The sequence below is a fragment of the Macaca nemestrina genome, chromosome 6 (genome assembly GCF_043159975.1).
Source record: "Macaca nemestrina isolate mMacNem1 chromosome 6, mMacNem.hap1, whole genome shotgun sequence".
Taxonomy (NCBI): domain Eukaryota; kingdom Metazoa; phylum Chordata; class Mammalia; order Primates; family Cercopithecidae; genus Macaca; species Macaca nemestrina.
This window is the reverse complement of record NC_092130.1, coordinates 20,166,004-20,190,440: the sequence shown is the minus strand read 5'-3', so window position 1 is coordinate 20,190,440 and position 24,437 is coordinate 20,166,004. Positions and strand designations below refer to the sequence as shown.

Here is a 24,437-nt window from a genome sequence, read left to right as displayed (position 1 = left end):
GTCACCTAACCTTTCTGGACTTAGGCTTTCTTTTCTGTAAGTAGGGATTATTACAACTCCCTCAGAAGTTTGTTGCATGGATTAAGAGCGGTACCATGTCTTGAGTGCTCAGCACGGTGTCTGGTGCTTTGGGGTCATTCACTAAGTACCAAAGGAGCGATCAATCTCCAAGACCCTGATTGGTTCTGGAGGCTGCATGTAACCAAATTGTTGCATTTAGTTAGTGGACATGAGTGCAGGACCTGTAGCCAGCCATTCTCCTCCACTTACCACCTGGGCATGTTATTTCTGAGCCTCTGTTTCCTTATCTACATGATGGGGATAATATCAGGACTGACATACAAGACTGGTTGGGAGGATAGGATGATAATTTATGTAAAGCATTTAGCACAGGACTTGGCGCATTGCAGGTGCACATTAGATCTTGGCTCTCAGTATTTTCCATCAACTGAAATGCTCCATGGGGGGAGCGAGTTTTGTTGAGGGTAGCACAGGACTTTTGGACGTAAGTTAGAAATGCCTTATGTAAGTTGGACGTAAGGCATAGAGTGGAGTTGTTAGGTAGGCAGTTAGATATACTAAGTCCAGAGTAGAGGTCTGAGATGGAGGGAAAAAATTATAGTCATCAGCAAAAGATGATATTTAAAGCTATGGGCTGGATGAAATCACCAAGGGAATGAGTGCTCAGAGTAAAGACAAGAAGGAGGGCTGAATGCTAATACATCTGACACTTGGAGATGAGGGAAATGATTAACACTGCAAAGCTGGGAACTGGACAGAGCAGTGTGGAAGCTGCACGGCCAGCCTGCCCCAATACTTACTTAACACACCCTTAGATACGCTGTGCCAGGTGCTGCGAAAAGTACTTTACAAAAATTAACTCATTTATTAATTTTATTATTGTTATTTTTGGGCAGAATCTCTCTCTGTAGCCCAAGCTGGAGTGCAGTGGCATGATCATGGCTCACTGTAGCCTTCCACTCCTAGGCTCAAGCAATCCTCCTACCTCAGTCTCCCGACTAGCTGGGACTACAGACACATGCCACCATGCCCAGTTGATTTATTTTATTTTATTTTTTGTAGAGATGGGGTCTCCCTATGTTGCCCAGGCTCATCTCAAGCTCCTGGGCTCAAGCAAATCTCCCACCTCAGGCTCCCAAAGAGGAAAGATTACAGGCAAGAGCCTCTGTGCCTGGCCTATTTATTAATTTTAGAGTCAAGTCTTGCTCTGTCACCCAAGCAGTAGTGCAGGGGCACAAACATAGCTCACTGCAGCCTCGAACTCCCGGGCTCGAACAATCCTTCTTTTAGCCCTTCGAGTAGCGGGGGGACTACGGACACAGGCCACCATGCCTAGCTAAGGTTTTCTGTTTGTGTTTTTTTTTAGGGACAAGGTCTTGCTATGCTGCCCAGGCTAGTCTCCAATTCCTGGCCTTTAGCCTCCTGAGTCACTGGGATTACAGGTGAGAGCCACCACCCCTGACTTAACTCATTCAACATTAGTAACATCCCCTTCAGATAGGCACCATTATTATCCAGATTTTGCAGATGAGAAAACTGAGACACAGAAAAATAAATAAGGTGCCCAAGGCCACAGAACCAGTGAGTGACATAGCTGGGATTCAAACCTAGGCAGACTGGGCCCAGAGTCTCTATCTCTTTCGTTTCTCATTGTGGATAAACTAAGTGTCAACTGGATTTTCTTATCTTAGTCTTTGACTTTTTTTTATTTGTTTGTTTGAGACGGAGTCTCACTCTGTCTCCTAGGCTGGAGTGCAAAGTGTGATTTCGGCTCACGGCAACCTGTGCCTCCTGAGTACAAGCAATTCTCCTGCCTCAGCCTCCCGAGTAGCTGGGATTACAGGCACCTGCCACCATGCCTGGCTAATTTTTGTATTTTTAGTAGAGACGGGGTTTCACCATGTTGGCCAGGGTGGTCTAGAACTCTTGACCTCAGGTGATCCTCCCGCCTCAGCCTCCCAAAGTGTTGGGATTACGGGTGTAAGCCACTGCGTCCGGCCTTTTTTTTTTTTTTTTAAATGAGTTGGGGTCTCATTCTGTCACCAGGCTGGAGAGTAGTGACACGATCATAGCTCACTGTAGCCTCAAACTCCTGGACTCCAGTGATCCTCCCACCTCAGCCTCCTCAGTGGCTAGGACTGCAGGCGCAAGCCACCATGACTGGCTAATTGTTTTTTAATTTTTTTAGAGCCAGGGTCTTACCGTGTAGGCCACACTGATCTCAAACTCCTGGCCTTTGATTCTTGAGACTAAAACTAGAAGTATCATCATCGAAAAATATTGCTCTCAGAGGTCCCATTTAGCCTGACATTCTAGGGATCAATGCCAAATAGCATTTCAGATTTTAATTGAGGAAAGAGGAAGGGGAGTTTAATCCAGGAATCGATAACCCTGATAGTTCACTTACTCTATACAAGGCCAGTAAGGTCCTGGGGATGGAGAGAATAGGAGGGTACCCAGGGCTCCTCCCCACCCATGGACTCAAGAACCTGTATTGCCACCCCTTCTCCAGGCATTACTCTGAACAATGGTGGCTGACTGAGGCAGGGGCCAGAGTTCAGGTGGAAAGTTGGGGTGGCCCGGGGGAATTAGCCTTGGGGCCTTCTTTATCTCTATTAGAGTATAGTTGTTCTGTTGGTTCTATTGCCTCATAAAACTTCACTGTGATATGGAGGCAGTTTGAGTCCATTCACCCCTCCAGGGAGTTTCTCAATGAGGGTCTGAACAAATAGGTAAGCCCAGGAGAAGAGGGGAAGAGGCGGGCGTGGGTGGATGGAGGGTGGAGGGTCAGATGTACACTTGGACTCTAGCGAAGAGGTGGGAGTATGGCTGAGTGAGTCAGCCGAGTGCCAATGTCGTCCTTTCCCATAGCCTCACCACCACTCCCATCCTGCCTTGGACACTGACCTTGGAAGAGTAGCAACTAAGGAAAAAACGGCTCTGACTGTGCAGGAGGAAATCAATGGGAAAGGGAGTTTAGCGGGGGCCTGGAGAAGCCACCTGGTCCTTCTTGCCCACATCCCCTGGCCTGGAGCTTCTCAAGGCCACTGAGCACTGCAGTCGCTGAGGAGTTTGTCAAAATGCAGATTCTAGGGCCCCACCCCAGACCTACCAAATTAGAATTTTGGGGGGTCAGGTCACAGGGATTTCCATTTTTCACAAGCCCTCCCTTCCTGTATCCCCAGTAGTGTATGAACATAACCTTACAGCCTATTCCAGACAGATCTGAACAAATAAAATGAAATCAACACTATCCCAGTACGCACTGGGTACACATACAGAAGGAAAAATGAAATGCAGCTTGAGGTCTGGAAGGGATCATAGTGTAGTTGGGAGATAAAAGACTCACTTTGTGAAGGGTTAAATTAATGCTACAATATACAAACCGTAGTTCAAAATAGGCAGGTAGGCTGGACAAATTGCCAGTGAGTGAGAATAACAGTAGATATCCTTCAACAATCACCTGTGAAATGCTAGATCCTGTACTAAGCACTTTTGCTATGTACTTTCATTTAATCTCATTAAAACTCTGAAAGATAGGTATTTTTTTCCCCATATAATAATGAATGAGGCCAGGTGATGGCTCACACCTGTAATCCCAGCACTTTGGGAGGCCAAGGCAGAAGGATTACTTGACTCCAGAAGTTTGTGACAAGCCTGGGCAACATAGTGAGGCCTCGTCTCTATTAAAAGTTAAAAAATTAGCCATGTGTGGTGGAGCATGCCTGAGGTCCCAGCCACTCGGGAGGCTGAGGCAGGAAGATCTCTTTTTTTTTTTTGAGACGGAGTCTCCCTCTGTCCCCCAGGCTGGAGTGCAGTGGCGCGATCTCGGCTCACTGCAAGCTCTGTCTCCCAGGTTCACGCCATTCTCCTGCCTCAGCGTTCGGACTAGCTGGGACTACAGGTGCCCGCCACAGCGCCTGGCTAATTTTTTGTATGTTTAGCAGAGACGGGGTTTCACCGTGGTCTCGATCTCCTGACCTTGTGATCCGCCCGCCTCGGCCTCCCAAAGTGCTGGGATTACAGGCGTGAGCCACCGCGCCCGGCCCAGGAAGATCTCTTGAGCCTGTGAGGCTGAGGCTGATTGTGCCACTGCACTCCAGCCTGGGTGACAGAGTGAGACCCTGCCTAATAATAATAATTAATAATAATAAATAAGGCTTTGGCTTATTTGTTAATTCTTCTCATATCAGCCTTCCCTGATACTAAGGAAGAGGTCGGGTAATGTCTCTGTGTTCCAAAAATATCCTTATGTTACAGCCTTTATTGCTTTGATCACATCATGTTGTAATTGCCTGTTTATGGGACTGTGTCTCCCACAAGACTTGAGGACAGACCAGGAGCTGTGGCTCACGCCTGTAATCCCAGCAGTTTGGGAGGCTGGGGTGGGTGGATCATTTGAGATAAGGAGTTCAAGACCAGCCTGGCCAACATGGTGAAACCCCATCGCTACTAAAAATACAAAAATTAGCTGGGCATGGTCATGGGGGCCTGTAATCCCAGCTACTTGGGAGGCTAAGGTAGGAGAGTTGCTTGAACCCTGGAAGCGGAGGTTGCAGTGAGTCAAGATTGTACCACTGCACTCCAGCCTGGGTGACAGAGTGAGATTTTGTCTCAAAAAAAAAAAAAAAAAAAAGACTTGAGACTTGAGGACGGGTACTTGGTATTTCCAGAACCCAGTGAATTATAGATGCTCAGGTGATGTTTGTTGAATGAATCGACGGTGTGTCTGAAGTCTCAGAGCTAATACATGAGAAGGCTGACTGACTCTAAAGCCCAGGTTCCCCCACTGAGCCATTACAAAGAGAAGGTGCAGGCTATGGGGATTTTTGCAAGGGACAATCTCTATAGATTGGAGTCATCAAAGAATCCTCATTACAGGAGGTGGGGGTAGAAGGACAATTAGAATTCAGAAAGAGCGATGAAAGGTGAGCAGTCATCCAGGCAGGCCAAGGCAGGAAGGAGGGGTTTTACAAGGTGCAAACTTCCTCCAAGACAGAGACCCCGGAAGACTCCAGAAGACTATGCCCCACCCCCTAAACCTTTCTAGCTCACTCACTGGCTGTCACCTTATGGCTGATTTGCGTCTTCATTACTGCGATAAAATTATTTCCCCCAAGGCTTTCAGGGAGATGGTGAATTTTTCATTGTTTCTCATGCCTAGAACATGGCGACAAAACATACTCTGTTAGTGGATTTGTCCATTTGGCAAGTCCCTTTTAATAATGGATGGAGACTTTTTTTTTCAGTTTCCATGAAGAAATAAGACTCATTTATGTTTATGATGTATATCTATGTATATAGCTATGTGTAAAAGAACAAGACAAAACAGTATCTCCGAATTTCATTTTTGTTAAAAAGAGCAGGAAAAAAGGATATGCACAAATATGTTTGTGTGCATGTGGAAAACATCTAGAAGTTTATCTACTGAATTTAACAGCAGCTGGCTCTGGAAAATGAGATGTAGTGGGATCTGGGGTTTTAACCTTTACAAAGTCTTAAGCTTTTGTCTTTTTAAACAATGAGTATGCATTAATTTCACAATTGAAAAAGAAGATTTTTTGGTAGGATTATAGGTAGCTTCGAATTTGTGTTTTGTTCTTTTGAAATTTTCTTTTTTTTTAAAGACAGGGTCTTGCTCTGTCACCCAGGCTGAATGCAGTGGTGCAATCATGGCTCACTGAAGCCTCAGTCTCCCCAGCATAAGTGATCCTCTTGCCTCAGCCTCCAGAGTAGCTGGTATCATAGGCACATGCCACCATACCTGCTAACTTTTAAATTTTTAGTAGAGATGAGGTCTCTATATTTGCCCAGGCTGGTCTCCTCCCACATTTTCTTTTCTTCTTCTTTTTTTCTTTTGAGATGGAGTCTTGCTCTGTTGCCCAGGCTGGAGTGCAGTGGCGCCATCTCAGCTCACTGCAGCCTCCTCCTCCCAGGTTTAAGTGATTCTCCTGCCTCAGCCTCCCAAGCAGCTGGGACTACAGCCCATCACCACACTCGGCTAATTTTTGTATTTTTACTAGAGATGGGGTTCCACCATGTTGGCCAGGCTGGTCTCGACGACCTCTTGACCTCAGGTGATCCGCCCACCTTGGCCTCCCAAAGTGCTGGGATTACACAAGCCACCACTCCCTGCCACAGATTTTCTACTGTGAAGATATGTTACTTTTATAATCAGAAAATAAAATCCCTTTTTATTATAAAAGTTGTTGAAAAGAAAGAAATTCTCAAGATGGCACAATTTGTTATGTTGAGGGGCAGGAAAGTATCAAAGATGTTCGAAATTCTGAGTCCCAGTTAAGCTGGATGTAAAGTAATTCAGTCCCAATTTGACAAAACATTGTATGAGTTGTAAGAATGTTCCAGACCCCTTAAGTTGGTAGTCCCATCCTGGGGCTTTAGCTCAAGGAAATATAGGCATACCTTGTTTTATTGCACTTCACTTGATTGTACTTCATAGATACTGTATTTTATTTTTATTTTTTTATTTTTTAGTTTTTTTAGAGATGGGATTTGGCTCTGTTGCCCAGGATGGAGTGCAGTGGCATGATCATCGCTTATTGTAGTCTTAAACTCTAGGCTCGAGTGATCTTCCAGCCTTAGTCTCCCTGAGAAACTGTTTTTCACACATCAAATGTTTGTGGCAACCCCATGTGGAACAAATCTGTCAGCACCATTTTCCACTTGGTCTCTGGGTTACATTTTGGTAGTTCTCACAGTATTCAAACTTTATTATTATTTTTATATGTGTTCTGGTGATCAGCAATCTTTGATGTTATTATTGTAATTGTTTTGGGGTACCATAAACCACACCTATCTAAGAGTGAATCTTTGCCCACCTTCCTTCCTTCCTTCCTTCCTTCCTTCCTTCCTTCCTTCCTTCCTTCCTTCCTTCCCTCCCTCCCCCCTCCCTCCCCTTCCCCCCTTCCTCCCTCTCTCCTTCCTTCCCTCCTTCCTTCCTTCTTTCCTTCCTTCCTTATTCCTTATTTTGACAAATTCTCGCTCTGTTGCCCAGGCTGGAGTGCAGTGGCACAATCTTAACTCATGCAGCCTCTGCCTCCTGGGCTCAAGCCATCCTTCCATCTCAGCCTCTCAAGTAGCTGGGACTATAGGCACACACCACCACACTTAGCTAATTTAAAAATTTTTTAATAAAAATGACTTTTTCGTCTCACTATATTGCCAGACTGGTCTTAAACTCCTGGGCTCAAGCAATCCTTCTGCCTCAGCCTCCTATAGTGCTGGGATTACAGGCGTGAGCTGCTGTGCCTGGCCAAAACAGTGAACTTCTACCCATTCCCCATCTCTCTTTCCCTCCTCAGGCCTTCTTATTCCCTGAGACACAATATCGAAATTAGGCCCATTAGGCTGGGCATGATGCTTTATTCCTGTAATCCCAGCACTTTGGGAGGCCAAGGTGGGAGGATTGCATGAGCCCAGGAGTTTGAGACCAGCCTAGGCAACAAAGTAGAGCCCATCTCTACAAAAAAATTTAAAAAATTAGCTAGGCATGATGGTGTATGCCTGTGATCCTAGCTACTTGTGAGCCTGAGGTGGAAGACTGAGCCTGGGAGGTTGAGGCTGCAGTGAGGCGTTTTATTTTTTTTTGCTACTGCACTCCAGCCCGGGTGACAGAGAGAGACCCTCTCTCAACAACAAAAGAAATTAGGCCAGTTAAAAACCTGAAAATGTCTTCTTTTTTTTTTTTTTTTTGAGACGAAGTCTCACGCTGTTGCCCAGGCTGGAGTGCAGTGGCGCGATCTCGGCTCACTGCAAGCTCCGCCTCCCGGGTTCCCGCCATTCTCCTGCCTCAGCCTCCTGAGTAGCTGGGACTACAGGCGCCCGCCACCGCGCCCGGCTAATTTTTTGTATTTTTAGTAGAGACGGGGTTTCACTGTGGTCTCGATCTCCTGACCTTGTGATCTGCCCGCCTCGGCCTCCCAAAGTGCTGGGATTATAGGCTTGAGCCACCGCGCCCGGCCTAAAAAACCTGAAAATGTCTTCTAAGTGTTCAAGTGAAAGGAGAAGTCGCGCATCTTTCACTTTAAATCAAACATTAGAAATGATTAAGCTGAATGGGGGAATAATGAGATAGACCAAAAGCTAGGTCTCTTGAGTCAAATAGTTACCTGAGTGGTCAACGCAAAGGAAAAGTTTTTGGAGAAAATTAAAATGCCGCTCAAGGCTGGGTGCAGTGGCTCACACCTATAATCCCAGCACTATGAGAGGCTAAGGTGGGAAGATCACTTGAGCCCAGGAGTTTGAGACCAGCCTGGGCAACATAGTGAGACTCTGTCTCTACAAGAATTTTTTTTTTTTTTCTTAGACAGAGTCTTACTCTGTCCCCCAGGCTGGCGTGCAGTGGCATGATCTCAGCTCACCATGGCCTTAGCCTCCCACACTCAAGTGATTCTTGTGACTCAGCCTCCCCAGCAGCTGTAATTACAGACACGTGCCATCATGCCTAGCTAATTCTCTGTGTTGTTAGTAGAGACAGGGTTTTCGACATGTTGGCCAGGCTGGTCTCAAACTCCTGGCCTCAAGTGATCCGCCTGCCTTGGTCTTACAAAGTGCTGGGATTACAGGTATGAGCCACCACATCTGGCCAAACCTGAGAGCTATTTTTTTTTTTTTTTGAGATGGAGTCTCATACTGTTGCCTGGGCTGGATCTTGGCTCACTGCAACCTCCGCCTCCCAAGTTCAAGCAATTCTCCTGCCTCAGCCTCCCAAGCAGCTGGGACTACAGGCGCCCACCACCATACCTGGCTAATTTTTGTATTTTTACTAGAGATGGGGTTCCACCATGTTGGCCAGGCTGGTCTTGAACTCCTGGCCTTGTGATCCACCCACCTTGGCCTCACAAAGTGCTGGGATTACAGGCATGAGCCACGGCACTCAGCACCCACTTTTTTTTTTGAGACAGAGTCTCGCTGTGTCACCCAGGCTGGAGTGTAGTGGCACGAACTTGGCTCACTGCAACCTCTGCCTCCCGGGTTCAAGCAATTCTCCTGCCTCAGCCTCCCAAGTAGCTGAGATTACAGGTGCCCGCCGCCATGTCCGGCTAATTTTTTTGTATTTTTAGTAGAGATGGGGTTTCACCGTGTTAGCCCGATGGTCTCAATCTCCTGACCTCGTGATCCTCCTGCCTCAGTCTCCCAAAGTGCTGGGATTACAGGCATGAGCCACTGTGCCTGGCCCAACCTGACAGCTTTTTAGAAACATGGGACTGTGCTTACAAACGAATGCTGGGTGAAGAAAAATAGAATGCAATATTGTATTTACGTGGGGTACGGTTATTGTATATCTGTTATAGTTGATAAGAAAGAAAATACTAATGAGGGAGAAGGAGGGAGAAATAGCAAAAGAGGGAGGAAGAGAGTAGAAAACATAAGGCCAGGCAGGGTGGCTCACACCTGTAATCCCAGCACTTTGGGAGGCTAAGGCAAGTGGATCACTTGAGGTCAGGAGTTCAAAACCAGTCTGGCCAACACGATAAAATCCTGTCTCTGTTAAAAACAAAAAAATTAGCCAGTCATGGTGGTGGGTGCCTATAATCCCAGCCACTTGGGAGGCTGAGGCAGGAGAATGGCTTGAACCCAGGAGGCGGAGGTTGCAGTGAGCTGAGATGTGACACTGCACTCCAGCCTGGGTGACAGAGCGAGACTCTGTCTCAAATAAATAAATTAATTAATTAATAAAAGCAGTTTACTTGTATTAGGGTTATGGGATTATGGGGATTTTTTGAAAAAAATTTTGAAAGCTATTTTAAGAGTAAATATAGGCCGAGTGCGGTGGCTCATGCCTGTAGTTCCAGCACTTTGGGAAGCCGAAGTGGGCAGATCACAAGGTCAGGAGTTCGAAACCAGCCTGGCCAACATGGAGAAACCCCGTCTCTACTAAAGATACAGAAAATTAGCCGGGCATGATGGTGGGCACCTGTAAGCCCAGCTACTCAGGAGGCTGAGGCAGGAGAATTGCTTGAACCCAGGAGGCAGAAGATGCAGTGAGCCGAGATCATGCCATGAGACTCCATCTCAAAAAAAAAAAAAAAAAAAAAAAAAGTAAATATAAACTATACACTGGGGCTCTGTGACTCTGGCACGGTATACTTTGTCAAGGTTAATACTTCACTGAACCTCTGTTTGCCCCTAGGTAAAATGGGGACAATATCAGTACATACCTCATAGAGTTTTTCTGAAGATTAAATAAGATCCTTCATGTAAAACACTCAGCTGAGTGCCAAATGCACAATAAAGATCCAATAAATGTGAGCTATTCTTGTCATTGTTATTTGATCATTATTATTATCAGTGAGGGGAAATTCTCACATGCTCTAGGCGGGAGTGTAAACTGCTACAGCTTTTCTGAAAGGCAGTAAAGTAATATATATACAAATTTTAAACACTAAAACCCTTTGTTCTAGGAATTTCATGTCTGGGAATTCACCTTAGCAAGTAATCTTAGTAAATAATCTGACATGTACAGTGAAAGGTGTGAACAAGAATATTTTTATCACAGTTATTTATAATAGGAAAAGATTGGAAACAACCTAAAAAATCCAGCAATAGCTAAGTAAGTTATGAGACATACATATGATAGAATACTCTGGAGCTATTGAACAGGATATGATATACCCTTTTGTAATGATATAGACATGTGCCTATATCATTACATAAACAGGAGGTAACAGAACAATATAGTCTCATTTATACAAGAAAGTAAATATGTGCATTTAAAAGCCTAAAAGGGCTGGGTGTGGTGGCTCATGCCTGTAATCTCAGCACTTTGGGAGGCCAAGGTGGGCAGCTCAGCCGAGCTCAGGAGTTTGAGACCAGCCTGGCCAACATGATGAAACCTTGTCTCTACTAAAAATTAGCTGAGTGTGGTGGGGCGCACCTGTAGTTCCAGCTACTTGGGAGGCTGAAGCAGGAGAACCTGGGAGGCAGAGGTTGCAGTGAGCCAAGATGGCGCCACTGTACTTCAGCCTGGGCAACGGAGGGAGACTTCACCTCAAAAAAAAAAAAAAAAAAAAAAGTCAGGCATGGTGGCATGTACTTGTAGTCCCAGCTGTTTGGGAGGCTGAGTTGGGAGGATCACTTGAGCCTGGGAGGTCGAGGCTACAGCGAGCTGAGATCACACACTGCACTCCAGCCTGGGCAACAAACAGAGACCCTGTCTCAGAAAAAAAGAAAAGAAAAGAAAAAACCTGGAAGGAGAGATACCAAACTATTATCACAGGTCACCTCTGACAGGACTGTCACTTGCTCTGAATTATTTGAAATTTTTGTATATATAACTTAGAAAAATCCATGATGTGTGTGTGTGTGTGTGAGTGTGTGTGTGTGTGTCTGTCTGTCTGTCTGCCTGCCTGTTAGACTAAAGTAAGAGTCCTGGCTGGAGTTAGAAATTCCAAGATTGGAGATTAAAGCCTGGTAAGATGCGGCAGAGTTGGTTTTTCATCCGTTCAGAGACTCCTTAGTCCCAGGTCTGGGAGTCAGCAACTGTATTGAATTCAGCTTGAGATGGAAATGAGGGAGATTCATGGAGAGCAAGCTTGGGAAAACGAAATAGACATGCAGAGATTTCCTGAATTAATAATAATCGGCCAGGTGCGGTGGCTCACACCTGTAATCTCAGCACTTTGGAAGGCTGAGGCAGGCGGATCACTTGAGGTTGGGAGTTTGAGACCAGCCTGACCAACATGGAGAAACCCCTTCTCTACTAAAAATACAAAATTAGCTGGGTGTGGTGGTGCATGACTGTAATCCCAGCTACTCGGGAGGCTGAGGCAGGAGAATTGCTTGAACCCAGGGGGCGGAGGTTGCAGTGAGCTGAGATCACACCTTTGCACTCCAGCCTGGGCAACAAGAGTGAAACTCCATCTCAAAAATAAATAAATAAATAAATAAATAAATAAATAAATAATAATCATGAGAGCCTTTGCAGAGTCTTTTATACTTTGCACTGTCAATTTTGCCCAATGCAGAGGACTATCTCACAACATAGATAGACTGGAGTGATCATTGAGGAGATAGAGTCCCAGCATGTGAAATGCTACTGAGAGACAGAGCAGAAATGGAAGTCAAGATTCTGAACCCTTAGCCCCTTCCAGCTCTGAAGCTTGAACAAAATAAAACTCATCCAGCTCCCAGCCCAGTGCTTGGCACACAGGCATCTTCAAGGCACCTGGCACCTTCTCCTCCAGGTACGCTGCCTAGGTCCATGGGTGGCTGCTGTACTCTGGTTGCATTATCTCCACCCTTAGGGGCATCTGTTGTCCTTCAAGTTTGCTTTGCTCCAGCCAGACTCACTGTTTCCTTTCATCATGACCCTTTCCATCTTCATCACACTGTTCCCTCATCCTAGAATATCATCTCCCTTTGTTCTGAGCCTCCTCCAACCTTCCTGCTTCCCTACACATCCAAGTCCTATTGGTCCTCCAAGATGGGTGCCAAATGCCACCTCCTTCCCAAACATGCACCAGCCACCTGCTGGACACCATTGCTCCTTCCCCATGCCCCAGGTCAGCCACCTGCTTTTCTCTTGGGGCACATCACATCCTGCTTACACAAGAACTCTCTGCAGGTGTGTGCTTGTCTCTGGACTAAACCAAAGGCTCTTTTGGGAAAGGTGTGTGTCTCGTTCATTTGTGTTTCTTCAGTGCTGGCCCTGCACACAGCAAGTGCTCAAGTGCTTTGGTGGCAGAGTGAGAGAGTACATGAGCGATGAGAGATGGTGAGAGCATGGGTTGAGGGCAGGGCGTGTGGGAATGGAGGGAGAGACGGGCAGAGAGGTGATGACTCCTCAAACTCATTGCCATCCTGACCCTGCGGGCAATGGCAGCACTTCCCCAGGGTGAATAACCTTGGGGCTCTGTCCCTCCAGGTCCTGCCCACATCATAAAACAGTGAGTGCTTCCTCTTCAGGACAGGAGGGAGAAGAAGTGGGGTGACTTAGGGGCTGAGCCTCAGCAACTGGGAGAGTTTATAAGCTGGGAAAGCAGACCCCTCAGCACCACCGTTCTCCTCATCCCTCTGCTCTCTGGCTCCAGCCTCCCAGCAGCATGGCTTTCACCGGCAAGTTCGAGATGGAGAGTGAGAAGAATTATGATGAGTTCATGAAGCTCCTCGGTGAGTGAGCTCCTGGGTATCCCTTCCTCGGGGTTGGTTTGTCACGGTGGGACAGGATTTCATTCATTCATTCACACATTTGTTGAGCAACTGCTTTCTCCCAGACTCTGAGGATAATAAGAACTCAGACACTCTTTTTTTTTCTTTTTTTGAGACGGAGTCTTGCTCTGTCGCCCAGGCTGAAGTGCAGTGGCGCTATCCCCACTCACTGCAAGCTCTGCCTCCCAGGTTCACACCATTCTCTTGCCTCAGCCTCCCAAGTAGCTGGGACTACAGGCGCCCGTCACCTCGCCCTACTAATTTTTTTTTTTTTTTTTTGGTATTTTTAGTAGAGACAGGGTTTCACCATGTTAGCCAGCATGGTCCTGATCTCCCGACCTCAGGTGATCCACCCGCCTTGGTCTCCCAAAGTGCTGGGATTACAGGCGTGAGCCACCACGCCTGGCCGACACTCTTCAACTTTATTTTATTTTATTTCATTTTTGAGACAGAGTCTCACTCTGTCACCTAGGCTGGAGTGCAATGACACCATCTCGGCTCACTGCAACCTCTGGCTCTCAGGTTCAAGTGATTCTCCTGCCTCAGCCTCCCCAGTAGCTGGGATTACAGGTGTGCACCACCACACCTGGCTAAATTTTTTTTGTCATTTTTTAGTTAAGACGGGGTTTTACCATGTTGGCCAGGCTGGTCTTGAACTCCTGACCTCAGGTGATCCACTCGGCTTGACCTCCCAAAGTGCTGGGATTATAGGTGTGAGCCGCCGCGCCCGGCCTAGACACTCTTTGACTTTAAAACACACATAGAATATATTAGTATCTCCACTTTACTGAGGGAAAACTTGAGGCCCAGAGAATTGAGTAACTAGTCCAAAGTCACACAGCTAGTAACTGGTAAAGTGGAAACTTGGTTGGTGAAGTAGAGATTTGATGTTTATTTAGTCAAGCATGTATTTATTTTATTTTTATTTATTTATTTTTGAGACGCAGTCTTGCTCTGTCTCCCAGGCTGAAGTGCAGTGGCATGATCTCAGCTCACTGTAACCTCCGCCTCCTGGGTTCCAGCAGTTCTCCTGCCTCAGCCTCTCGAGTAGCTGGAACTACAGGCGCATGCCACCACATCTGGCTAATTTTTTGTGTTTTCAGTAGAGACAGGGTATCACCCTGTTGGCCAGGCTGGTCTCAAACTCCTAACCTCAGGTGATTCACACACCTCGGCCCCCCCAAAGTGCTGGGATTACAGACGTGAGCCATGCGCCCAGCCTGTCCAACATTTATCAAACACCAGCTATATGCAAGGCTATCTCAGTGTTACCAATGGGGACTCAGCGTGACTTGCCCAAGTCAGTGGCAGAGGCCATTGGCACCCAGGACCCTATGATGAGTGGTCTCACCACATCCTGCCTAGGAGAGGAAACCAAAGGGTTAGCGTGGAGACCAGGTTTGACAATTGACTTCTTCACACAGTCATTCAGCACACACGGGTCTCTTACTGTGCCAAACACTGTGGGCAGATACCAGTGATTCCATTCCTTCTCTCACTGCTTGACTTGTAACACGAGTCTGTTGTGAGGAACCAGTGAGACAGTGGATCTGACAATCCTGTGGAAATCTCAGTATCTCACTATCTAAAAAGTCTCAGGCAGTGTAACTCTTAAGGTTCAGAGGACAGCTCAAGGGGACCCATGCCCTCCCTCTTGGTGGCCACTTCTTGCCTGCCAGCTGGGTCAAAGGAACCCTGAGACCAGGCCCATTGAGCCTTGGGACCTGGAGGAGTCGAGAGCCCCTCTGAGTCATGCACTGGCAGTGGCCCTGAAGGAGCATGACAGCTTTGTGTTGTGGAATGGGAAGGGAGCCCACCTCGGTTCTACACCGATTCTGTCATTAACTTTCAATGAAATACTGGGAAGTCCCTTTCCCATTCTGGGTGCTCACTTCCTTATCTGTAAAATAAAAATATTAGAAGACACAATCTTTTTTTGGTGGAGGGTAGAGGACGGAGTCCTGCTTTGTAGCCCAGGCTGGACTGCAGTGGCGCTATCCCCGCTCACTGCAACCTCTGCCTCCTGGGTTTAAGTGATTCTCTTGCCTCAGCCTCTGAAGCAGCTGGTATTACAGGCACCTGCCACCATCCCCAGCTAATGTTTTTTTTTTTTTTGTATTTTTAGTGGAGATGGGGTTTTACCACATTGGCCAGGCTGGTCTTGAACTTCTGACCTTAAACGATCTGCCCGCCTTGGGTTCCCAAGGTGCTGGGATTACAGGCCTGAACCACCTCACCTGGCCAGAAGGCACAGTCTTGAAAGTCTCATTAATTCCAGAACTTCTCGAGCTTGGCAAGATTCCGTTATATTTATATTACTATCAGAAGCTTGGTTATTATTGATGAGCACCCATTATGTGCCCGGAGCTTCACAAACACACTCACATTGAATATAATTCTTGTAACAGCCCTTTGGGATGGGCCTTATTATCCCCGTCTTGCGGATGAATACACTGAGGATGAATACAGAGAGTGACTTCCCCCAGCCACATGGCTCACAACATGTATTACCTGTCTCAGGCACTGTGCTCTTAACCTGCAGGCTAGCCTATCGTGTACATGGGATAGGGCAGTGGGGGTGGGCAGGAAAGCTCTTTCCCCAAACCACAGGGTTAAAAGCAGCTCTTATATGGCTACTCTGCTTATCCCCGGGTCCAGGGCTCTCCAGCGATGTAATCGAAAAGGCCCGCAACTTCAAGATCGTCACGGAGGTGCAGCAGGATGGGCAGGACTTCACTTGGTCCCAGCACTACTCCGGAGGACACACCATGACCAACAAGTTCACTGTTGGCAAGGAAAGCGACATACAGACAATGGGGGGCAAGAAGTTCAAGGTGAGAGGCCACTGGCTGTCCCCGTCCTTCCCCAGGCCTCCACCCGACTTCTCCTTCTCCAACACGGCCTCCCTGCTCCCAAGCTGAGGCTTCTTTCTCCAGTTTGGCCTCCAGCATTAAGAGCTTGAGTTACTTGGCACTTTAATGCTCCTGATTTTTAATGGTCAAAAATGGGCACCAAAACAATAAGAAAAATAGCTAACACTTGCTGAACACTTAATATAACCTAGACTCTTGCTGAATAGATTTTTCATCTTAATGCAGTTAATCCTATGACATTGCTACAATTACTCTCCCTAGATTGAGGGGGAAGGCTAAATTATGGGATTAAAAAGCTTGCTGGCCAGACACAGTGGCTCCTACCTGTAATCTCAGCACTCTGGGAGGCCGAGGCGGGTGGATGGCTTGAGGCCAGGATTTTGAGATTAGCCTGGCCAACATGGTGAAACCCTGTCTCTACCAAAAATACAAAAATTAGCTGGATATGGTGGTGCATACTTGTAATTCCTGCTACTCAGGAGGCTGAGGCAGGGGAATCGCTTGAACCCAGGAGGCAGAAGTTGCAGTGAGCTGAGATCATACCACTGCACTCCAGCCTGGGTGACAGAGTGAGAGTCCATCTCAAAATAAATAAATAAATAAATAAATAAATAAATAAATAAATACCTTGCCTTAGTCACACAACAGGGGCAGGCCTTCACACCAGGCACTAGAGAGCATACGTGCTTTTTTTTCCTTTGAGATTCACTCTGTCACCCAGACTGGAGTGCAGTTGGCATGATCTTAGCTCACTGCAACCTCTGCCTCCCGGGTTCAAGCGATTCCCCTGCCTCAGCCTCCCGAGTAGCCAGGATTACAGGTATGCACCACCACATCTGGCTAATTTTTGTACTTTTAGCTGAGACGGGGGTTTCACCATGTTGGCCAGGCTGGTCTCGAACTCCTGACCTTGTGATCTGCCCACCTTGACCTCCGAAAGTGCTGGGATTACAGGCGTGAGCCACTGTGCCCGGCCATAAGTGCTTTTTTAATGTTGCCTCTCTATGTAGCACAGAGATAAAGAGGCTGGGCCCTGGAGTGAGCCTTGGCTGGGTTTGAAACCATGATTTCCCACCAGCAATTGTAGGGCCTTGGGTAAGTCATTTTACTCCCCTGAGCCTGGTATCTCTGGTATGCAAAAGGAGACTACATACAGTCTCTGGCTCCAAGAGCTGTGGTGAAGATTAAACAAGACAGTTCATGAAAGCACCTGGCATAGTGCCTACCACATATTGAATGCTAGAAGAAAAAACGCAGTCATTTGCTTTTGTTTTAGAAGTGAAGAAACTGGCCGGGCACGGTGGCTCAGGCCTGTAATCCCGGCACTTTGGGAGGCCGAGGCAGGTGGATCACGAGGTCAGGAGTTCGAGACCAGCCTGGCCAATATGGTGAAATGCTGTCTCTACTAAAATTACAAAAATTAGCGGGGCATGGTGGCGGGCACCTGTAATCCCAGCTACTTGGGAGACTGAGGCAGGAGAATCACTTGAACCCGGGAGGCGGAGGTTGCAGTGAGCCGAGATCACACCATTGCACTCCAGCCTGGGCAACAGGGAACGGGGCGAGGCTCCGCCTCAAAAAAAAAAAAAAAAAGAACTGAAGAAACTGAGACTCAGGGTTACCAAGTAATGGGTCTAAGGCCCTGCAGCCAGAACATGCTGGGACCAGGGATTTGAACCCCAGCTATTTGCCTCTATCATTAGGCCTCTGGTGACCCATGTGGAGTTCTAATTATAGAAAAGGAGTCAGGCTGGTGGCAGCAGGGGAAAGCAAAAAAGGAGAGTAGATAAGCTATAAGTCTGCCTTTCTTCATGGTCCAGAACACATACCTGTCCTGTGCAAATAACTCACAATCTTCCTGTGCCCAGCTATCGTCACCTCCACTGATAGAAATATGTAAGTTATCTCACTATAACCTTTGCTTTGTCAGTACTGCACAAAACCCTCTTCAGCACACTGCATAAGCAACAGTCTATAAACTCTCCAGCAAGACTTTGTCTCCTTGCAGTCAGCTCCTCTCTTGCTGACCTGCCCAGTGCACCCTTGCAACATATTTTCATACTTTCTCTAAGAAATCTGACTTTTTTTTTTGCCTACAACTGTCTTGGTAAATTCTTTTTTTTTTTTGAGACAGTCTTGCTCTGTTGCCCAGGCTGGAGCACAGTGGCACAATCTCTGCTCACTGCAGCCTCTGCCTCCCGGGTTCAAGCAATTCTCGTGCCTCAGCCTCCCAAGTAACTGGGATTACAGGCATGAGCCACCACATCTGGCTAATTTTTGTATTTTTAATAGCGGGGTTTCACCACGTTGGCCAGGCTGGTCTTCCTGACCTCAAGTGATCTGCCCACCTCAGTCTCCCAAAGTGCTGGGATTATAGGCGTAAGGCACTGCGCCTGGCCTTGGTAAATTCTTCTTACTCCCCGTGCCACCAGCCCCAGATAGCTACCAATCACCTGCAACAACCCAGGCTTAATGTTGTGCTTCTATTCCAGGCCACCGTGCAGATGGAGGGCGGGAAGCTGGTGGTGAATTTCCCCAACTATCACCAGACCTCAGAGATCGTGGGTGACAAGCTGGTGGAGGTGAGTGTCCTGCTGGTCCCTGGGATGATTACTGGACATTTGTCTGTCTCCTGGCCACAGCCCCTCAGAGGTAGGCCTCTGGGCAGCTGGCTTTACCAGCACTTCCCTTGTGCCAGGTTCTATGCTGAGTGCTGGATGCACATGATGTCATTTGGTCTTCACATAACCCTGTTAGGTGGGGATTTTGGTCTCCATTTTAGGAGGAGACTGAGGCACGGGGAAGCTAAGTGAGGGAGCACACAGCTTTGATGACAGAGCTGGGATTTGATGCTAAGCAGCCTGACTGCAGCACTTACACTCAGCCACCTCTGGGGCACAAGACTGGAAGCCCGGAAGATCCTTCCCAGAATGTAAAGGAGGTGGTTCAGGTGGGCTCCTCCAGGGACAGCCAGCACTCCACTCCATTTCCATGAGGGACATCAGGCGCCTTCTACCAGATCTTCTGATTTATCCAGAGAAGATGGAAATTTGCACTTCCATGTGAAATCTCCACACTATTAAATATTGGCAACTAATTAAAAAATTCTTTCAATATTGGCAGGTCCAACACACATATCTGTGGACCCTCCTACACAGGAGGTGGTGCCCTGGGAGGCCCTTCTTCTCACTTCTGTTTCTTTCCCGTGGGTCTCCAAGTTTTCCCCAGGTGGAAGAAATGGATGTGAAGTTAACAGGGAAAAGAAGGCATTTCCACACTTCATTCCCTCACTGTGAGCCTGTGACCTGCGTCAGAGACCCTCTGGGGTCCTGTTTGGTCTAGAAAGGGCCCTTCCCTCCTCCCTGAAGCTCTCCAGCAGGGAAGACGTGATGAGGGAGGCAGGGTTTGTGTGACCCCCTTGCTTCTCCTTCTTTGATCTTTCTCTCTCTCTCTGTCTGTCATTTCCTTGCGCCCTCATCTCAAGCCCTGTCAAGAGGAAAGGAGCACACTGCCTCTCTCAGACACTGGTGTGAATGATTTACACCACAGACACTTATTTCAAACAGCTCTGGAGGCTGGGAAGTACAAGCTCAGGGTGCCAGCATGGGCAGGGGCTTATGAGGGCCCCCGTCCTGGTTTCTTCACATGACAGGAAGACGTCATCTCTCTTGTGTCTGGTTTTTTGTTTTTTTTGTTTTTTTTTTTTTGAGACAGAGTCTTGCTCTGTCGTCCAGGCTGAAGTTCAGTGGCGTAAACTTGGCTCACTACAACCTTCACCTCCCAGGTTCAAGCAATTCTCCTGCCTCAGCCTCCCGAGTAGTTGGGATTACAGGTGCGCACAACCATGCCCAGCTATTTTTGTATTTTTAGTAGAGACGGGGTTTCACCATGTTGGCCAGGTTGGTCTGACCCCATGATATGTACTCCCTCTGCCTCCCAAAGTGCTGGGATTACAAGTATGAGCCACTGTGCCCGGCCTGTTTTTTTTTTTTTTGAGACGGAGTTTTACTCTGTTGCCCAGGCTGGAGTACAGTGGCGTGATCTCAGCTCACTGCAACCTCCATTTCCCCCATGCAAATGATTCTCATGCCTCAGCCTCCTGAGTAGCTGGGATTACAGGCATGTGCCACCATACCCAGCTAATTTTTGTAATTTTACTAGAGACAGAGTTTCACCATATTGGTCAGGCTGGTCTTGAACTCCTGACCTCAAGTGATCTGCCCGCCCTGGCCTCCCAAAGTGCTGGGATTACAGGCGTGAGCCACTGTATCAGGCCGTGTGTCTGTTGTTATAAGGGCACTAATCCCTCATGAGGACTCCACCCTCATAACCTAATCACCTCCTAAAGGTCCTATCTCCAAATAACATCACATTGGGGCTTCAACCTTTACCATATGGGTTTGGTTGGGGGACACACATGGAGTCCGTAACACGGCCCAAGAGGTTCCGTGCCCTCCCATTATACTCATTTTACAGAGAGAGCAGCATTACAAGGCTCAGAGATAGCACGGGACTTGGCCATGGCCACACAGCTAGTACATGCAGAGGCAGATCTCATCTGTTGACTTCTAGACTAGGCCCCCTGCCTCTTCTGCCCAGGCCCACGGGTCTTTTTTATCCCCCTTTAACATTTTTGGTTAAATAATCTAAAAATTAGCTGGGTGTGATGGCTCATGCTTCTAATCCCAGCACTTTGGGAGGCTGAGGCAAGTGGATCACCTGAGGTCAGAAGTTCAAGACCAGCCCAGCCAACATGGTGAAACCCAGTATCTACTAAAAATACAAAAAAAAATTAGCCGAGTGTGGTGGTGCACACCTGTAATCCCAGCTACTTAGGAGGCTGAGGCAGGAGAATCGCTTAAATCCGGGAGGTGGATGTTGCAGTGAGTAGAGAATGTGCTCGCTCCAGCCTGGGCAACAAGAGCAAAACTCTGTCAAAAAAAAAAAAAAAAAGTCTAAAAATTAATAGATGTACAGTGTTGAAAAACTGTAAAAAGAACAAAAGTGACTATGTGCCTCTTCTCCTGGGTGAAAACTGACATTTCGAAGAATCTAATGAAAGGGCTTTTGATGCATTTTTACATGAAATGTCAGTCAATAACTCCCAGAAGCAGCAAAGTTCCCCAGCCTGTGAGGTGTGCAGGGAGAGCATAGGGCAGGAGAATTGGAAGCAGATTTGGGCCTGAAAAGAGAATTGATCTTCCCAAGCTGAGCGAACCTGCTTGTCAATACCCAGAGGTTCCTCATCATGGAGCCCATGTGGTGTGGGCAGTGGCTGGAGTTCAGGGTCGTCATGCACACACACACATGACACAGCCAGGCACACAAACGTATGCATGCACATAGACCCAGGCACGCGCACACATAAACAAAGTTCCATGACTAGGCCCTGAGAGGAGCTGTCTTGATTGCAAATCTCCCATCTCTAGAGGCCCAGAATCATCCTGGCACCGCCCCACTTCTCTACCAACAGACAATGCATTTTGTAAGCATCCCTCCTGCCTTCTGCCACCAGCACCCCTGCCATGTTCTCATCACCTCTCCCCTACACTAAGCCCCAGCCTCCTCTGATTCCACCTCTCCCCCACCTTGCATCCATCCCATATGCAAGTCACACATCACTTCACACTGCTGTCCTTTGTCATGAATCAGGACCAAACTTGACCTTCCATGGCCTTACTGCCCAGTCCTACAGGTATGCTCTGCCCAGCCCCCCTGGACCAGCTACTGCTCCTGAGCTGGCCAGAGCCGTTCCTATCTCCCTTTCTGTGCCATGTGGTTTCTCTCCTCTGAACTCCCTTTCTCCTGTTTGCTTTTCCAAATCCAGTTCTGCAGGCTTCTGTCCAACAGCCAATTCCCCATCCTGTTACCTAGTCAGTGGCTCCCTGCCTCCTCTGGGCTCTCCCACAGCTCTCTGTTTGCTACCCGCCCTTCTCATGGAAATGCTGCTTTCCTCTGCTGGGTGTGCGAACCAGCTGATGACACGTGCACCTCCAATGGCAGCACAGCTCCACGGCAGGGAGCCCCGGGCACCACACACTGTGGGCCTTCAATGAACTGCATGCCCCCGCCTGCCTCTCCCACTAAACCTTAGGCTTCCAGAGAGTAGGGACTGTATCTTCCCATCACCGAGCACGTGACAGGTACCCATAAACACTGTGCAGTGCAGCCATGGCGTGTGGCCTTGGAAGGGTTACTTGACTTCTCTAAACTTCCATTTTCTCATCTGTACAATGAGAACAACCTCACAGGGCTGTTGGGAGGATTAAATGGAATCATGCAGGGGAATCATGGGTGAATGGAGAGGAACAGAGGTGCAGGGTTCCACACCCAGAGTCACATCACCCCTCACAGCTGGTTACCATTCATCACAGGGAGTCCGCACACTGACTCCTGGAACAAATTGGGAAACTGAGGCCCAAAGAAGTGGTGCACCTGACTCTCATCTACTCAAGGCTGGGGTTGGAGGCTCATCTTTGTTCAGCGGTGCCTCCTGGCTACCTTGGGGTGGGCCACTGACTCCCTCTGTCCCGGCGGCTTCTTTCAGGTCTCCACCATCGGAGGCGTGACCTATGAGCGCGTGAGCAAGAGACTGGCCTAGGCATCCAGGCCCGGCCCAGGGAGCTACAAACCCGCCAATAAAACTGATACAAGGACAGATGCTGCTCGCTCCAGAACCTCTTTGTTTTTCTTTTCTGGTGTCTTGGGATGGGCTCTGGCTGGGTGAGGGTGGGAAAGCCCCCAAGGGTGGCCACATGGGCCACACATTGGCCCTGAGATCCCTGTGGGATTCACGTCATGGCAGAGCAAGACATGAATGTGGATGACTGCAATGCTCCTGCTCTCTGGGTGAGGCTGAAGGTGGCACACGGGAAGCATAGTGGGCACACTTCTGTGGCCCCTTCGCCCCACTCTGCCACCCACTACTCTGTGCTGCTTGAAGGTTCCTTTATGGAGACAAAGTCAGCTGGGAAAGGTAACACATTGATTCTCGGATGGGCCACAGGACAGGCATATCAGGACTTGGGGGTTGTGGGGTGGGAGCTGTTCCTTTAGGAAGGGCCCCGGCTGCTGGGCTCCAAAGCTCAAAGTAGGGATGGACCAGGGCTCGCCCAGGGAAGCTGTTTCAGCTTGGCCAGGGTTCTGCTGTTATTCGCTGTGGAGTCATCCCTTTGGTCCTCAGTTTACCCACTGAGGGGTACAAAGGGGGTCCAGGGGGACCAATGACGGGCTGAGGGGCATCAGTGGTCTATGAGATGGCAAAGGGGCAATGGGGGTGATAGGAGGGGCAGGAGGTACTGGAGTGTCCTGGTTTTGACTCACAGGGCTTGGGCGGGGTGCCTAGGAAGAACTTCGAGAGGCTACGGGGGGCTGGGAAGGGAGGCGGGGGCGGGGTCACCCTGACATCTGGTGCCTGGAGTCCTGGGTTGAGAAGCATTCTGAGGCAACGTTTGGGTTTGGCAGATGTCCTGGGACAATCTCTAATCCAGAATCCTGAAGGGGACTTTTTTCATCCTCCTCTCTCCTTAGAAGTGTTACCACATCTGGGTACCACCTTGACCTCTTTTTTACCCAATATTTTTCTTTTTTTTTTTTTTTTTTTTTGAGACAGAGTTTTGCCCTTATTGCTCAGGCTGGAGTGCAATGGCATGATCTTGGCTCACCGCAACCTCTGCCTCCTAGGCTCAAGCGATTCTCCTGCCTCAGCCTCCCAAGTAGCTAGGATTATAGGCAAGTGCCACCACGCCTGGCTAATTTTGTATTTTTAGTAGAGACAGGGTTTCTCCACGTTGGTCAGGCTGGTCTCAAACTTCTGACCTCAGGTGGTCCACCTGCCTCGGCCTCCCAAAGTATTGGGATTACAGGTGTGAGCCACTGTGCCCGGCTACCCTGTATTTTTCTATATGACAATTCACTTATTTTTGCTATAATGGAAAATCATGTCACTTCCATACATACACAACCACTGTTATTTGCCATAATTTAAAACTATTTAAAAAATCAAAGCTGAACAATGTTGACTTCTAGCCAGATTCTGTTGCCTGCCCAAGGCCCTGGGCCTAAGGCCTCCCTTTGTGAAAAGGGTGAGAGAGGTAAAAGATATAGTGGTATCCAATGGGAAAATTTATCCTTAACTTATCAAAATTCCTGAGATACTACTGAAAGGAGAACGTACTCACTATAAGAGTTGAATTACCGAAGGCAGGTAGTACTTACATTATTTCGAATGTACAAGTCCCACATGTGAGACATAAGGAATAAGGTTTGTCCAGAGCTTTGCATGGGGTATGGCACACAGAAGGGGCCTAATAAGTGCTACCTGACCTAAGGTCCTTCTAGCTCTGTGCAATTTGCAGCCTTTCACTCTTGTGG

General features: G+C 48.0%; 1 protein-coding gene across 1 annotated transcript; it reads left to right on the top strand.

Annotated features, from left to right (window-relative positions):
* The first annotated feature begins 4,204 nt into the window (after positions 1-4,204).
* On the top strand, positions 4,205-22,730 carry LOC105482337 (fatty acid binding protein 6). Its single transcript, XM_011742364.2, has 5 exons — positions 4,205-4,242; positions 13,074-13,152; positions 15,850-16,025; positions 18,557-18,646; positions 22,612-22,730. The coding sequence occupies exons 2-5, from the start codon at positions 13,086-13,088 to the stop codon at positions 22,663-22,665; spliced, it is 387 nt and encodes a 128-aa protein (XP_011740666.1). The 5' UTR covers positions 4,205-4,242; positions 13,074-13,085; the 3' UTR covers positions 22,666-22,730.
* Positions 22,731-24,437: the final 1,707 nt, after the last annotated feature.

What these genes read in the sequence shown, in the direction of transcription:
- LOC105482337 (XM_011742364.2), top strand. Translation starts at nt 13,086, where the DNA reads ATGGCTTTCACCGGCAAGTTCGAGATGGAGAGTGAGAAGAATTATGAT. An exon ending in TGAGTTCATGAAGCTCCTCG is followed by an intron (nt 13,153 to 15,849) that starts GTGAGTGAGCTC and finishes CCCCGGGTCCAG; the next exon opens with GGCTCTCCAGCGATGTAATC. An exon ending in TGGGTGACAAGCTGGTGGAG is followed by an intron (nt 18,647 to 22,611) that starts GTGAGTGTCCTG and finishes GGCTTCTTTCAG; the next exon opens with GTCTCCACCATCGGAGGCGT.